The following is a 17,777-nucleotide window of genomic DNA, read 5'->3' as shown; positions in this document are numbered from 1 at the left end:
GCGATTATGTATATGAGTAGTGACATGTATTCTATTTGGCTATTCTCAGTAGATTAAGCAGCATGGTTTTATTATTTCTTTTTGTACGAGTTGCCGCTTCATAACTTATAAATATAAATTATTATGTAAATGTAAGTTCCAATTTTTGGCATATGAGCCCTCTAAAGTTTAATTTATAGCTCTGATCAAGAATCTCATAATTTTATTCTTGACTTGAACAACTGTATCATTCATTTTTACAGGTATTTTTGTTTACGGCATAGTAGAGATTTCAGGGAAGAACTTAGCTAGTAAAGCTGACTTAAATGACATCACCTGAGTTTAAAGTGGGGTAAATAAGGCAACCTTCAAATGTATCTAATGCAGGTAATGTGCAAATGCTATCATTTATTTTTGTTTTTTCTTGCCTCTTACTTTTTGTTTAATTCCTAGAGATAGTTTATCATGTGAAGTCATACCACCGCATCATTTGTGCTTTTACTCATGTATGAAACCTGATTCTTAAGAAATTAACAAAGGCTCTTCAGGGCTAATGTCAAATTTTTAACTCTCAGCAGAACGAACAATAGTTGTGGACTTCGATGAGTGCACGCCGAGGCTAAAGTAAGGCATAAAATAATCAAGTTATCAATAGTACAACATTAATCAAATTATGTACATCCTATTTTTAAACTTTCTTATTTGGACAAGGCGATTGCCTTAGAGAATAACCGCAAGTGCTTCATAGAAAAAGCTCTTACTATTAATATCAAGGAGGATAGAAACAAGGAGTTGGTAGAGAAGACGCAATGTGTATTACATTTCTCAATCAAACTTCTCATTTGTAAACCATGTAACAGGTAAGAAATAATCCTAAAAACTATGTATGGTCATAAATAAATTAACTAAGCTCATGTGTTCAAGAATATCACTATAGACGTTTAAGTTAACATTTAGATGATAACTTCCAAATATTCATGGTGATAAACAAGGTTCTTTATGGAAAATTTCATGTAACTACTAAGAACCCTCTGTTTTTTATTTTAGGGATCACTGAGAATTCTTTAGTTCCATGATTTTAGTTTAATGATGATTGATAAATAGCTCCTAGTGTCTTCTTTGTTTACATGAGAAATTTCCGGTTCTAATATCATTTAGGTTTGTGCCATAAGTTTGATAAATAAAGTGCTCAAGGAAATTTTGTAACTGAGCTTAATGTCTCCACTTAGATGGTTGGACAGTTACTCTGAGTCTCTGATGATATCGAATCTATGTTTTCACTTTACTGGTGTTCTACTGAAGAATTATAGTTAAATGATCATGTTGTTTTTGGTGTATCCAACTATAGAATGAGAAGGAACAATACCAAATTATAATATAGAAATTACAAGGAATTGATCATACTTCATAATAACAAAAAAATTTATTGTCAAGTATACGACAATTTGCGATAGATCCATCTTAAAATTTAAATTGTTGTTCAAATCTGATTGGTGATGATTGATCAGATTGAAGGCTCAATTATCTGTGGGTTGAAGATGCTTGGATTTTAAATTTAACCAACGAATAAGTCTTTATTGTTCCACAATATTGGTTACAGACCTTTAGCACTGGTATTCATGGTATTTGTATATGAGAAATCGTGTTGTGGAGTTACGTTTGTAGAAAATTGCTTACATGTTTTCCTCTCATCCGATACTTATACGTATAATATGACAAATATTTAGTTTTTTAAACCATATCTTTTCCAATATATCTCAAGTTAATGTTTATGTGATAGTCTTGCAGGTTGATGAATATGCTTTTAACGCATATTGTTAAATGAAGGCCAATGTTTCTATCTCCACTTGGTTACTATATCACATCGAACGAATCCAAAGAGGAGAGACACCAGTTTGACTAAGCAAGCAATCAAATTGTGTTGCATTTGAAGACAAAGGTGTCAATTTTCAGTTACTCGGTTACATTTTGTAATCTATGGGTTGCAGCATTTACTCTTATCTCGAATTAATTCTATATATTACATGCTAAATTTGGCCCATAATGCAACTTAAAGATACCTTCTCTCAGTTTATAGGCCACATCATTTAGCGGTTCTGCTTTATTTAAAGGTCTTTATCAAAAGTGCAATATATCCTTAGATGATATATCAAGGATATCATCGAATAATGGCAAGATTGAAGAACACAAACGAAAATGAATATCTTATTCAAAGATATTTAATAAGACCAACGTCCAATGTTTAGAAGCAAAAAAGATATATTTAGTTGTATTTATAATTTTATATGGTTTGCTCTTAAAACATCAAAGGTTAAAAACATATGTCCTTGTGATTCTTACTCCATTATGCCCCATTGCAAAGGAAAGCACTCAGAAAATAGTATTTTGCTTGACTTTAGGAAATAAGATTTTTGATTATTTTTTAGTAATTAGGAATGTTAAATTTCTATTTTTGGGGTGGACTATATAGTGATTTATGTACTCTTGATGAAATTGTTTCAACCATCCTCATTTTCTGATGGTAGCTACTAACTTTTATTTGTGAAGAATAGAATACATGGTAAATAATTGGAGCATCATTATCTAACCATTGGATTTCATGACGGAATTAACTCCTCCGATTGGGTAAAGTTATTAATTTTTGCATTATCCATGGAAGTTGGGGATTATGTTGTACTAGTTCTTTGGTTTCTTGGTTTATCTTTCAGTGCTTGCAATTGTTCAAGGTATCATTGTTGGATGATTTCTTTCCCTTGGTCATAAGTTTTTAGAATGCTTAAAAGTTGAAATCTGGACTTAAAGAGTGACAAATTGCCTACTACACACCTACATATTTTATTCTGATTAATAAATTATTTCCAAAAATTATTATTTTCCATTAGTTTCCTTTCTCCTTGTTTTAGATATTATTCTTTTAAAAGAATTTTAAGAAGTTGGTCCCTCGAATCTAACCTATTCTAATATAAGTCCCCTAAAACTCGATATTATAATCCCCTAAAACTTGATATTATAAAATAATCCCCTAAAACTCTTTTGGTTACCCAAATTCACCACTTAAAACTAAATGTTAGTTCAACTGTAAAATAAAGCAATGGAAATGTTTTTTTTTATATCTTGTCGTCAACCCTACTCCACTTGTAACGATCGTGAAGGCAAATGTTAAACCCATTAACACTTATCCTATGTTATATGCTCTTAAGTGCAAATTTTGCATCCAATATATAAATTTTATTGGGAGGCGAGGGGTGGGGAAATTGTTATGACAAGAAAATAATAAAAATAATTTCATTACTTTATTTGCAGTTATACTAACAGATCTAAACTAAAGGGACTAATTTAGGGAAACCAATGAGTTTTGTGAACTGATCTTAGAATATTAAGTTTTTGTGTGGCTTCAAACTTGATGAGATTTGGGGACAAATATCTCGAAAACTCTTTGAATAATATGTATAAGTACTTGATGTAGCCTTTGGTCATGCTTTCCTTCATCACAACATTGGCGATGTTTTAGTGACATAAGTTGGAAAAAATTTTACAATTCAAGTGTCAAGACAATTAAGATATTTATATAACACCATTTTAATTAATATTGAGTTTTGGGCTAAGTCTGTCCTAGGTTATAAAGAAGATATATGAATACTATGTTATTTGAATTCAATTATTATTAAAATTCAATTAAAAAGTAGATATATGAATAGTAGTTGGCTTCAACATCAGGTTGAGATTTAGCTAATCTGAGTACTAATAGCATTTTTGGATGTTTAATATATGTCCTGTATATACATATGGAATAACTATGTTCTAAGTAGAAATTATCTCCATCGTATCTGACTAAATGGATGGATATGAAGCATATTTGATATTTTGGATATCCATTTCTAACCCTCATCTGGAAAATACTTTTATAGTATGGATGTTGAAGACATTCATAAGTACTTTTAGTTTCAAATTGTCCTACACAAGTCCTAAAATGGGATACGTCTACGAGATGGTAAGGAATAACAAACTACCATCTTAATTGATTTTCCTTCTATTTCTTAGTAGTGCAATATTGTCATTTGACTTTGTATCACCAGGTTGTTCTAGAATATTATTTTGTCAGTAAAAAAATAGACGTTAAACTCATAGGTTATTTGGATCTTTTAGGTGGTTTTTCTAATGCTCATTCAAATTGGTTTGGTATGTGATTCCGGATTTTCTCAGCAATAACAAAGAAATCCTTGTTATATGATAGATGTCCAAAGTTCCTCTTCATGCAGTTTACTAGAACTAGGTGAAATTGGAATTTAAATGAATAAAGAAAGCAAACACTAGGCTGCTGTATTCTCGAAGAAAAATAAAAATACACATCTACACAAGAAAAACATCATATCATAAATAGAGAGGCACTTGGGTAATTGCTTCTGCTTCCTAAGGAATCATGCAATATCTACATCCACATGATGAAAATGCCAATGGGTACTGCAGTCATTCTCTCTCCAGCATGAACTATTCCTTTGTTTACCTTATAGAAGAGGTTTTCGTTTCACTTTCTTCGACTCCGTTCTTTTCGATACAACAAACAAGCATTTTTTTGGGTGTATTGTCAAATTTTCTATGATTATTGAGATTAAATCATTTCAAAGAAATTTGTTTTTCAAATGTTTAACTATATCCTGAATTGTTATCTTCCCCCGCGTCATATGGGGACTATTTGCTTGTTAATAATAAAATCCCAGTGGCTGCATGGGGAGAAAAACTAAGCGTCTTACTTGTGGGTGGTCTCCGCGCTCCCAAAATCACTATTCAATATTGCAACCTCTGCTTTGTCAATTTTGATGGTTCCTGTAATAAAGACAAAGGCTCTTGTCTCTCCTCCAATAGCATAAGCATTTACAAGATCAGGATCCTCAAGTGAAATCTGCATATGTATGTGACACACCACCTCATTAGTGCTACCTTTTCAATCAATAAAGAGAATTCATTCAAAAACAGACATGTTCAAAACAAATAGAACCATCAAACAACCTCAAAAACGAATGTGTATTTCCCAACATCAAGTTTCAACGATGGGGTATCAAGGTAGTGGATATTATTTTCTTGGTCATATTGGAGCACCTGTAATGAACCAGAAAAAAACAAAAAGAAATATATTGAGAAGCAATACTGTATGCTATTGACTAAATAGCCACTAAATCAACCAATGTTACCGATCATCCTTTAAGCAAATTAATTTACCTGGTTCTCCAAAGCAGGGGTGTTCCTCGAGTCAGAAATGGAAGCTTCCACCAGAGTCACTGTTAGTGGAGGTGCAGACGAACCAAAAACTGTAGTCACCTCAACCTGAGAAAGTAGGATGACATCTTCAATAAAGAACAATAAGCTTAAGTTTTTCAATTACTGTTGGCTGATTAGCAGTCGCCAGTGGAAACAAAATCTATTATAACCAGATAGTTTCTAGTATAATTCTACAAACAATTCAAATTTGCCCTCAAACAATCTGTCATAATCACCGTGGCTTTCAGGCCATAGCTCGATATTTCTAGGAAATAAAGTCACTCTTCACGGTTCATGGAAATGCAGCAATTTCTATAACACTCAAGTGATATACCAGAGATCAAGCAAAATGGTCTCAATCAGATAAAGGCAATAAGCAAAGAAGGAGCCATGTAAAGTTCTTTTACCAATCAGATAAAGACAATAAGCAAAGAAGAAGCCAAGTGAAGTTCTTTTACAAAAGCGACAGGAATGGCAATATCGAATCTGTGAGGAAACTCAACAGGCCAATATCATTGATTAAAACAACTTACATTATGTTAAATTAAACAATGAAGAGGTGAATAAATAGATCTTACGTATAATAATTTATGAAAATGGAAAGCAAAATCACCATAACTTGAATGCTACCTTAAGCTGGTCCCTTGAGGTCAATGAGAATACAGTAGATGGAAGTGAGAGAATGAGCGGAGTGGACACCCTGTTTCAGGGGAAAAAGACATTACAACAGAATCTAATTACATGAAATTTTAAGAGCATATAAAATAATTAAAACAAGTTATCACAATGGTGTACCAAAAGAAGAAACCAGTAGGATTTGAGAGAACAGGGACAAGTTAGTACAGGCAACATGCAATTTCTGAAAGTAGTAAAACTAGAAAAGAAGAAGCTAGAATGAGGCTAGTGGAGTTAGTGATCTTAACACAGAGGATATGTTTGTAGTGAGTCTAGTGACAACAGGAAGTTATCATCTTTCGAGGTATAATTAAGAAAATATATTTTAGACTTCTGGTTAGAGAGTTTCTCTCATCATGTCCAACATTCCTTAAACTCAAGGTTTTAAATACTGGATTTCAGGGAAATATCGGATGGCCAAAATTCATATTGCATTGCGGATATCAGGGAAAGATCGAGAATATGTGGTAAATATCATAATGCCATGACGAATGTTTGCATATACAGTATAATGCACTGATCATCCTTGTAAAATAAACAAAAGTACAAATTAATGTTGCAACATTTCATCTAATTTTTTTAGGCTAAAATGTCATTTAATATAATGGGAAAATCATACTTTCCCCAAAAATTGCCAAACACGGTATATTCTTTTGCGACAAGTCATACAAAAGGATATACTCGTCAACATATCGGTTGATATATCGGTCATATCAGGATACATACCTCAAAATAGAAAAAAAGATGTAAAGGATATTTAGAAACCATATTGGTTGTGGCAAGCCCAAAGGATATATCGGGCGATATATCGGGCCATGTCGGGGATATTTAATACAATGCTTCAACTCATGACCTACCCCACTACCATTAGCGCCAAAAATAGAAGGGAAAAACAGGCAAGCATACAGATAAAGAAAATAAACTAGACCGCCCACATCCAATCTGTTTAGTCTCTTCGCCATGACTTTTGTAAGAAGGTTCTAAGGTAAGACAGCTTAAAAAAGAACATCAATGTGACAACAGAAACAAGAAGATTCTCACATTAGGTGAATCTCTCTTCAAGGAATGTTATGATTACAGAAGTTAATGAAGGCATCACTATATACTTGCCTATTGTTTTCCAAGCATGACAATGAGTCTATTTGATCGAACAAGTCCTTGCTGCTGCCAGGAATTCCTATGCTGAGAAAAAATTTTGCCAAACCTAGTATTTTATCCCCTGGGATCTGCAGATTTGACAATTGAAAGTTAATATAACAAATAATAAAACTTGTATGAGACGTGAAGTGTTTCTACCATTGCATGACTTACAGTTAGCTTTCCAGAAGCAACTGCAGCAAAAGCAGTGATACCACGTACTACTGAAGCTGTAGTTGTCAGTGGCCCCTTGTACACCTTCATATCAACATGCTTCTCTTCAAAATATAAGGCGCCATCATCTGAAGTAAGACAAGGGGTTATAGTATATACACATAAATCAAAAGTAGGCAGTCCCATTTAACATAGCTTATAGAACTAGGAAAGGAGACGGCTTTTGTATAATATAGTGAGGTTCACATGTAACGCCTAACCCACTTTTACTTATGATTTTATATCAAGGAATTGGGAAAATAAACAAAAAAAAAATAACAAAGCTTAATAGCTTTGGTCATGAAGAGCTCAAAGATAGCACAGCAAAAAAATTGTATTTATATGCTGAACAAAAAAACTAATTGAAGAACTTCTCAAAGTCAAGGTCAACTAGTACATCTTAGGTGATAACTGCTGGGAGAGGTCAGGAGTGGTGGCAACCAACATGTATACACATTTTTGCTGGAAAAGGTCAACAGTTGAATGAGGCAATCAACAGAGGCAATCAACATGTAGTCATTTTTTTAGACTGAGGTGAAAACAGTGCACCGCTTTTAGTCCCATCCCAACCATACCGGCCCCCAGAAACAAGAGGGGGGAAAAGGAAAAAAGAAATCAATGACAAATAGGTGCATTTAAATGACAAATAAGCTAGCCAAATATGTGACAGACTCTTTCGATAGAAAATAACAACAACAAAAAAAATTTGCCTATGACATAACAATAAACTAATGAAAGGTTCAATTATATCTTTTTGTTGCAAAAGTGAAGAGTTCCAGCTCTAAAACTAATTATCTTTCAAGCAAACCATCAGGACAGAGGTTACAGAAGGAGTTCATTCAAGCATCCCTGACATAATTATCATAGGAGCACTAAACCAATAACTAAAAGACTATCATAAAATCGCAGTATTGAAAATATTGAGAAAATACATGAGTTCAACCAAACCAAAATGACAGACATATAGTAGAATTATAATAAGACTGGTGAAGCATATTACAATAGATGCATTACCACTCTCAGTTTTATTTTGAGAGTAAGTACAAATTAATTAAGAACTCGAATAAAGTGTATAGAACAAAAGGATTAATGTACATACTATAACTTTTAATGCTATCAAGCAGCTTCAGAATATCTTTCTTTGCAACCCCAATCTGCCAGGAAAAAATAAGAAAGCATTAGGATTTAAAGAGAGCTATGGCCAAAGTACTCATAAGTATACTGTTTGAAAGTAAAATTAAGGAGTCAATAAGGTAAGTTAGTAGCATTGTAACATATTCCTAATGAAAAAATTAAACATGTGAACTTACAGAAGTACATAGATTAAAAGAGATTGAAAAATCATTTGGACTAGACATGCATAGAATTATAAAAGAGCATTGAAAGGTGGATGGATATGTAAATTTTGGGCGCATGATAAGGCAATTTCATTATCGTGCGCCACTACATTTTTAAGAGGAAAAAAGTTTTTTGGGGGGAAGAAGGTCCTCAATGTTGATTTGCGGTTTAGATATGGTGTAGGTTCCGACTCGAAGGTCATGAAGAGCACTTGTCCTTTTGGGGCTAAGAAGAAACATGCAATGCAGGAGAAACTCTCAAAGGCTGGGGCTCCTGATAGAAACTTCGAACGAGGTGGTGATTCTTCAAGGTTTGTGGCATCTATGGCTGGTTGAGGTTGATGATACTGAAAATTTGGATTCAGCTGGGGATGTGTAGGTAGACCCAAAGATAGATGATCCCTAACTCTGCACATATTGAAGAGAACGCTGAACAAGAAATGAACAAAGATGAGCTACTTAAGGATGATGAAGTCAAGAGATTCCTTGAGTATTTTCCTCCTCCAGAAATGGTTTTCATTCAATGATGACGAATGAGAAAAGGGGGTTGATTGTTGAAATAACACTTTGATTGGAAAGTTATTGGCCTGAGTGTCCTTTATAAAGCTGTGAAGATTTATGTTAATAAACTTTGGAAAAATTTTGGTACCCCACAGATATGCTTGTTGAAGCATGGAATTTTCCTGTTTAATTTTACTAATGAGCTAGAGGAGTAGTGTGCTTGAGGGAGGACCTTGGTTTTTTAGTCATCAACCTTTTTTATTGTGATAATGGAAGAATGAAGATGACATTGATGATTTAGTTCACATACTTACCCGATGCGGATTCAATTGCCAATTTGAGGCTAAATCTTTGGCATGCTAATCATATAAGCAAGACTGCTAGTCTTATTGGCAAGCCAATTACTTCTGATAAGCTTAGGGCTATTAAACAAAGATTATCTTATGTGAGAGTCCTTATTGAAGTTCAAAAGCCTTGGGCTTTACCTAATTATTATGTGAAGATTCAAGGGCCTCGTGAGCAAGTTATACAACAAAGGGTGGTATATGAATATAAGCATAGGTGGTGTGAGGTATGCAAAGTTTTGGGCATGATGATGTAAGATGCAGGAGAAAGAAATATCCTAAATTCAATGGAGGCCTAAAGTTCAGGTTCCACCAGCTACTTCTAGACATATCGAGGCTTCTGATGGAGGTACTCCTAAAGCAGCTGATACAGATAGAGCCAATAAACAACCTGCTAGGAGCAGGGATAAGGAGAAATCTAGAGCAGCTGATCCATACACTATTGTTCAAAGAAATGCATTTTGAAAATTTAGAAGAGGAAGCCCATCAGGTCAACTTGGATCCTGCTTTTGCGGATAAGGGTGGGGTTGTCTCTTCTTGTAGTTAATGAACATTACTTTTTAGAATATTAGAGGTTTGAATAAACCTCTAAAGCAAAATATAGTCTCTTTGTTTATTTCTCAATACAGAATTTTTTGCTTTGATATTTTAAAGAGAAGGGTGGATGTAGGCAAATTTGATGGTAATTCTAAAGAAAGTTTGTATTGGATTCATAACTATACAGATGCAGAAAATGGTAGAATATGGGTGGTTTGAGACAAAAATATCTTGGATGTTGATATACTTCATTGTTGCAGCAAAGGTATTTTTTATTCTCTTGTTTCTAAAAATAATAAATTGAAGTGTGTGGCTTGCTTTATCTATGGGCTTAATCTTTTAGAGCAGAAAGCTGTGTTGTGGAATGGAAATTGAAACCATCAGTAGTACTATTTCCCTATCATGGATTGTGTGCGGGGATTTTTAACAATGTCCTGCATGAAGATGAAAAATGTGGAGGGCCCAATCAATTAAAGACCATAGGCTGTTTCTATACTTGGAACAATAAACAAGATGGTGATGATAAGATGTGGTGTGCTCTTGACAAGGCCCTTGTTAATGAGAACTAGATTTCAAATTATCTAGCTAGTCAGATTAAATTCCTTCAAGCAACTTTCTGATCACTCACCAAGTCTAATCTCTGTTATGGAGGATAGGCGTTTTTTTTTTTTTTTGGGGGGGGGGGGGGGGGGGGTCACTCAGCTACACTTCAAAACTCTCCTAGAGATGGTAATTTGATGGCATTAGAGAAAGTTCAGTTGCAAGAATACACTAAACATTTGAAAGTTGAACAGAGTTTTTATAAACAAAAAACAAGAATTACTTGGAATGTAGAGGGGGACAAATGTACCAAATATTCACTCTGCAATGAAGTCCTTGAGGCACCATAACAAGATCCTCGTTTTATATGATGATCAGGGCAATAGACTAACAGATGATTGTGTTATTGAGGAGGTCATTAAGTTCTACAAAAGCCTTACGGAGTCTACAAACCACAACTTGAGCTTACCTGGTGAGAGTATTATCAAGAGTGGATATGTGCTGAATGATGATCAAAGATCCTCTCTGTGCTGAGGAATTTCTGAGGAGGAAATTAAGGTGGCTATGCCGTCCATATCTGAAGCAAAGGCCCCTGGATCTGATGGGGGTACACTGCTTTGTTCTTTAGGGAGGCATGGTTATCATTGGTGCTGATGTTATTGATGACATCAAGGAATTCTTTGTATCAGGTATGCTTCTTGGGCATTAAACTCTACTTCAATCACCTTAATTCCTAAATCCATATGTCCTAGAACTGCTGCTAAGTTTAGACCAATTGCCTGCTGTAATTTTATTTACAGAGCTATTGTCAAGGTCATAGCCAACTGTATGAAAACAGTTATGGGTCTCCTTATAAGTGAAGCACAATCAGCATATGTTAAGGGGAGAATCATTACTAGTAATATTATTATGGTGCATGCACTCATAAAGTATGATGATAGGAGCTCAATATCACCTAGATGCATGATAAATGTTGACATCAAGAAGGCATGTGACACATTTAACTTGGGATTTTCTATACCTTATGCTCAAGGGTTTAGTGTTTCCTACGCAAATGGTCAACTGGATTATGGCTTGTGTAACAAGTCCTTGTTCTATATTCTTTAATGGAGGGTTACATGACTATTTTAGAGGCAAAAGGGGACTGAGGCAGGGTGAACCCCTCTCCCCGTACCAATTTGTTATCAGCATAGAGTATATCTCTAAGCAATTGAAGCATATCAGATCACTGGGAGCGTTCCATTATCACCCTAAATGTGCTCGATTGCATCTTAGTTTAGTTTCTCTACTTCACAAAGTCTTAACAGGATTTTAGCAAGGTGGCTTCATGGCAAGTCCAGAAAAGAGTGCATATTTTTCCGTGGGGTGACTGATGCCGTCAAGGAACAAATTGTTGATGCATTGGGGTATAGAGTTGGTTCACTGCTTATTAGATATTGGGGTTACCTTTCGTCTCTAAAAGGCTTTCTGATGTGGATTGTAATCAAGTGATACCTAAAATTACTTTGAGAATCCAAAGTTGGCACAACAAGCACCTTTTTTATGCAGGGAAAGTTGAACTTATTAGGAATGTTCTTTTGGCATCCAATCCTTCTGGTCTAGTAATTCTGTGTTTCCAAAGAATGTACTACATCAAATTGACGCTATATGCAGGAAATTTCTCATGCAACTAATGGCTTACAGAGCATAGATTTTATTAGGTTGCAAGCACTGTTGAATCAAGCCCCACTATTGGTCACTTAAGCGCTTTACTAGGCAGAAGCAATGTCTCAAAATTCTGCTTTCATCGAAAGTGACCAATGAAAGCGAACATCGCGCTTTATGCTTCAAAACGCAACAGAAAGCTTGTAAAAGTGCTGCTAAGTGCTGAAAAGCACTTAACATTGATTTAAAGAAAACATATACGGACTTATATTGTACCAAAATGAACCCAAGCCCAACCCGTTTTCTTAACTAAAACTCAAAAATAAACACTAACCTCATCACCCACTCCAATCGCCTTGACCACAACCTCCGACCAACTTCGGCGGTGCTACCACCAAATCCACCCATCCATCAAGCTCTGCCTTCTCCATCACCATCACGACATCACCTTCTCTTGAGCTCCTCATCAAAACTGACAATTATTATCTCCAGTCAAAGCTCACCATAACTATCCCAAGTCAAAGCTCCTCCACTTCCTCCTCTAGTTGAAATCATTTCTTCACAGTCCTATCCTCCAACATATTTATACATATTTAAACTCGACTGCTTTTTTATTTGGTGCCTTTTTGCCGCTAAAGCCTCAAAAAGCCTGAGCGGTGCCTCACCGCTTCCCTCTGCTTTCCACAACCTTGGTTGTAAGTTACCTGAGTTGGGGATTTTTGTAGTCACCTCAGGTATGCCGGAGTCTTGCTAATGTACATGTGCACATTTCGGTTACTGGAAATTTATTTCATTGACCCAAAAAAAAGATAGATGTGTAAATATCAATTTATGCATCCAGATGATAGAAAATTACAATCATGAGTTTACTTATAGATGTAAAGAACCATACCATAGACAGTTTCAATGTAAGAAATTGAGGGCAACTAGGAACATTATGAATAGCATATGAGAACTACTTCCTTTCTGGGAATATTCATTGATAGTTCTACTTTTTCAATGCATTTTATAATCTATTTTCTCCTTTCTTACAGATTCCATAAATCAAAATCTTATGGTTCCTCCCACTGATTGCTAAACAGAAACCTATCTCCACACTTTCTAGGAACTCAAAGTGATTGAGATGATCATATTCCAAACTTCTATTAAAAAAAAAAAGATGTGAGGTAGGATGAGTTTTGTTTGGACGGTCAGAAAGGAACGAATAAAGAAAGAAGATGCCTCAGACTTCTTTCAATATTAGAATTTCATTGATTGTAATAGAAAATTATTATAGCTTTATCTATAAACAGTAAACTATTAAGTAGGATTTTCAGTAGATTTGAGGATCTTTTTAGAGCCTAACTATTAGTAAGGACTTTCTAGGGCCTAATGATTAGAAAGCAGTCGCTGTTTTGAATTCCAGCTATACAAAATCATAAAGCATGTATATGAAAGCACCTTCTAGTTAGGTTTACATTATTGTGTGTAAGCTTTCAACATCAAATACAAGTTACAACACCCATACCATAGTTTGACATGTCAGGCACAGTCACACTACAAACAAAGGAGGATATGAATGGAAACATCAAATACACAACTCTTTGCTTGATGCTCCGAGAAATAGAGTTGAAGGAGTGATTCAGAATCCCTTTACCAGTGTATCAAGCTTCTAACACTATTAAGAAATACATCAGCAACCATATAGACCATCAACAAGATGGTAGACATAACATGGCCGGAAAATAGTGCCTTTGAAAAGTGAAACTATACGGAAATATAAACTACTTTAATGGTAAGGTTTGTCCTATTGATGTAAATCTTCATTGTTCTTTAACTACGGCAAGCTGCTATTAGTACAGGGCCTAGATAACTTTTATGAGTATTACTTTTAGTGAAGATCATCTCATGCTGTCATACATTAACATGAAGTGAATAAGTTTAGTTTTTTACAACTAGATATCTGATGGTACCCAAATACTTATACTATTCCTTAAGGAGTCGTGAAATTCAATAGGTTAATCTCCAATTTGAAGATAGGATGAATTTGTTTAAATATTCGAATCCTGAGAAAGCAAGTGGAATTCTATAAAACTCCCAAACAATATTGACAAGGACATAGGGTGTAAGCAACCAAAAGACCCATGAGAAGGCAAACCGTCTAGGACAACCAATTCTACAACTAATAAGAACAAAGTCGAGGGTAACCAATAAAAAGGGCTTTGACTTTGCCAGAGAACAAGCCTATAAAGTATGTGCATATAGAAGAATAAAATTTGATCAACACCATGTTTCTATGAATTTTCAAGTAAACAAAGAACTTTTGCCAGATGGAAATCTCCCTAACCCACACAGCCACCAAAACTCAACATATTCACTTTCTTCTATTATGCACAAGTTCAGATCTCTTCCAATCCATGTTGCACCTGTGAATGGTTGATCAAATTCACTGCTAATCTATGTTATCAGCTTGATCACATTGCATGCTACTATCTTACCAAATTCGATGAAACACTTGTTGCCTCAATGATTTCTACGAAATAATCAAATTCGGATTCCCATCAAAGGAACATGAATACGTTTCATGGAATCATAGGCTGTGAATGTGTTCAAGCACAAGTGAGTTGGATGCTTGAGCAAAATCAATCACCCTAACTTCCATGAAATTGTTAAATGTTAGCATAGCAATTACCAATTCTATGGACAAACTAAACTAATACACATTGTCTTAAATTTATACAAAATAAACTTCAGTGTGAACCATGAAGTGTGAAAAAGTACATTTAATCCCACAAATTGCAACCTTACGCAAAAGTAAGCAAATCTCTCATAAGTCTGAAGTATAAAACAATTGAATTGTAGAGTTTATTATAACATCAAATAGGTAACACCACATCAAATAATAATGAGACATAAACGTAAACAAGAAATTTTCAGTAAATTAAGTCTCACCGTTGATTGATCCACCTCTGAATCCGCCAGCGATACCACTCCTGCGAGTGTTTGAAGTGCTATCCCTGCAACACATCAAACATGAAGGACAATCAGTGTGGCCAAGCACCATTGCAGCTGCACTCAGAAGATTATTAACACATCAAACATGAAGGACAATCAGTGTGGCCAAGCACCATTGCAGCTGCACTCAGAAGATTATTAACCATTTAAATTGCAACAACAGCTGCACTCAGAAGATTATTAACCATTTAAATTGCAACAACATTCATCAAAAGGAGAAACAGCTATATATAGCATCTAGTACAAAATTATTTCCCACAGAACTCCAAATACGATGAGTACCAGCAGCATAAGTGCTTGATTCAGCACCACTTGAATCATATCGCCATCTTCCATCACTTTGACTGAGTGCCTAAGAAACCAATAAATTGCAATGACAACTTCTTCATCAAAAGGAAAGCTAGTAAAAAAAGTAAGAGAAATTACAAGGGGAGTTTGCAGGTTTATCACCTTAATGGAATGAAACACGCTATCTACATCTGATAATATCACATCAAAACCTTGATTCTGCATCAGGAAAGTGAATAAATGTTGATCTTCAGATAAGGAATGGAACAAGTTACAGATAAAAGAAGATTGTATGCAACTTTTGCAATACTCAAGAAGAGAATGAAGTCAGATGTTATTCAACTCTACCTTGATATGAACCAAGCTCCCGACGGTGTAATAGAAATCTAATAATGATTCTGCCGTTTTTACACCATCTTGAAGTTTCGATACGGCTCTCTACATGGGTGCTTTAAGATCAGCATCAAATATTTTAAATGTTCCCCCTTTCATAAGCTTACAAAGTTACCTCAATGGTTTTGACATCAATCTGACATTTCAGAATGCTATTTACTCTAAGTGCCTGAAACAACTCCTTTGCTGCAGATGACAATGACCCGAGTATCTCCGCAACAATTGGGCAAGTTGCTGGGCTAATATCAGCAACTTTTTCGAGTCCAAGCATCTGAAATGTTCTCAATGCCTCATAACTTTTTTCTAAGCTGCAATATGGAACAAAAAAATTACAATCTCAACACAATTTAACTACATAATTTTGCAATAATAGGAAAATTTTAGAAATTAGACATTCATAATGAAAACTTAAAGTTAAACCTAGAACTTCATAAAATTCAAGAAAAAAATTAATCTTTAGATCGATGATGACCGAACCTTGCATACGATCCATCAGCCGAAGCGAATAGCTCGAGAGCAGCGGATCGGTGAGCGTCGGAGATCGGACGAATGCTGGCGGATCCATGGAGGAATCGAGATGCGCAGATCAGAACCAGAAACCCTAGAATCCATGGGATTCTGGCCATCGGGGATCGACGACGAGGAGAGAAGTGTAGAGATTTCAGAGGAGAAATGGATCGTTCAGATCCACGACCTAGGTTTTTCTCTCTCCCTCGGTTTTGAAGTCTTGAGTCCAGTCAAAACGCTTGTAGGGTTCACGGTAGTATAGCGGGTACGGATCCTGTATTTCAGCATCACGATGGGTGCGAAACTTCGCCATTATTGCAAAACAGGGGGACAGTATGGGTATTTCAGCCCTCTATCACGGTAGGTCGGGTCGGGTCATAGTTGACCCCACCCGTATAGATGTGACCCGACCTGATCCATTTAATAAATTGGTCATACGACCCGACCCGTTTATTAAACGGGTTACCCGACCCAACCCGTATAAGACATCGTCCTAGTCAATCAACCGCGTCAACAACACTCGTCCTCTCCATTAAATCACATTATGCAACTTCTACGTTTTTAGAGGTATGGAAGACACTTGACAAGGATAATTTCAGAAGTCCAAGCGTTTTCTCTAACTTTCAAAGTTCTGAAGCGTTTCGTGCAACTTACTACAAAGTTCAAGGGTTTTTGTGAAAAAGAACCTTCAAGAAACGAGCAAGAATTGAAGAACGGAAGAAGCATCACATAACACACAAACACTCCTCTATATGGCTTTAGAGTTCTCCTCTAATTCTCAAATCTTCTGAAGGTTTTGTCAAAAAATGTACTCTGACAGGGGGGAAAAGTAAACTTTCAAGAAATAAGAACAGCTAAATATTCTCACCGATGCTCTGAGGCCCCATGATCGAGACGACGGCGTAGTTGATCTCGTAGTCGGCGAGCCTCGCCACCTTTAGGAAGCTCTCGAGCCCTTAAACGTTGAAGACGCCATTGCAATCGATCAACTGAGTGGAGTCGTACTCGTCTTTAGCCATTAAAGTTCCTCTTTTTCCTCAAATTTCTTGGGTTTTTGGAGTTTTGATTGAAATCAATTGGAATTTGGGTCGGAACGATGAAAGTAAGAAGCTGGAGAGAAGCGAAGAAGAGCGGTTGCGGGTCAGTGCGGGTGTTTTGGTGTTTACAACGGGTCAGTCGGCGAATTAACCATCTAATAAATGGGTAAATTCGGGTTGACCCCCGACCCATATAACTTGACTCATATTCATTATAAACGGGTCAGGTCGGGTCGGGTTGATGGGTCGGGTCATAAATTGTCACCCCATCGGTGGAGTGTTCTGATCGAAAGTGCAGTCATATGTATAGAATTTAAAAATTCAAAAGAATTGAATAATAAAATTGCGTTTATGTATCAACTAGGTGATAATAGATTGTTTGTATCCTTAACAAT

General features: G+C 35.6%; 1 protein-coding gene across 1 annotated transcript in view; it reads right to left on the bottom strand.

Annotated features, from left to right (window-relative positions):
* LOC109837960 (dolichyl-diphosphooligosaccharide--protein glycosyltransferase subunit 2-like) overlaps positions 1-16,607 on the bottom strand; it is a 37,027-nt gene extending 20,420 nt beyond the window's left edge. The window contains exons 1-13 of the mRNA XM_020406353.1: positions 16,316-16,607; positions 15,954-16,146; positions 15,794-15,883; positions 15,608-15,664; positions 15,440-15,509; positions 15,095-15,159; positions 8,360-8,414; positions 7,222-7,349; positions 7,021-7,136; positions 5,866-5,935; positions 5,197-5,301; positions 4,987-5,076; positions 4,731-4,879 (exon numbers count right to left, since the gene is read on the bottom strand). Coding sequence (XP_020261942.1) covers positions 4,731-4,879; positions 4,987-5,076; positions 5,197-5,301; positions 5,866-5,935; positions 7,021-7,136; positions 7,222-7,349; positions 8,360-8,414; positions 15,095-15,159; positions 15,440-15,509; positions 15,608-15,664; positions 15,794-15,883; positions 15,954-16,146; positions 16,316-16,464 — 1,337 coding nt within the window. The 5' untranslated portion in view covers positions 16,465-16,607. The remainder of the gene's footprint in view (positions 1-4,730; positions 4,880-4,986; positions 5,077-5,196; positions 5,302-5,865; positions 5,936-7,020; positions 7,137-7,221; positions 7,350-8,359; positions 8,415-15,094; positions 15,160-15,439; positions 15,510-15,607; positions 15,665-15,793; positions 15,884-15,953; positions 16,147-16,315) is intronic.

This window comes from Asparagus officinalis, chromosome 4 (genome assembly GCF_001876935.1).
Source record: "Asparagus officinalis chromosome 4, Aspof.V1, whole genome shotgun sequence".
NCBI lineage: Eukaryota > Viridiplantae > Streptophyta > Magnoliopsida > Asparagales > Asparagaceae > Asparagus > Asparagus officinalis.
This window is presented reverse-complemented; position numbering and strand designations above follow the sequence as displayed.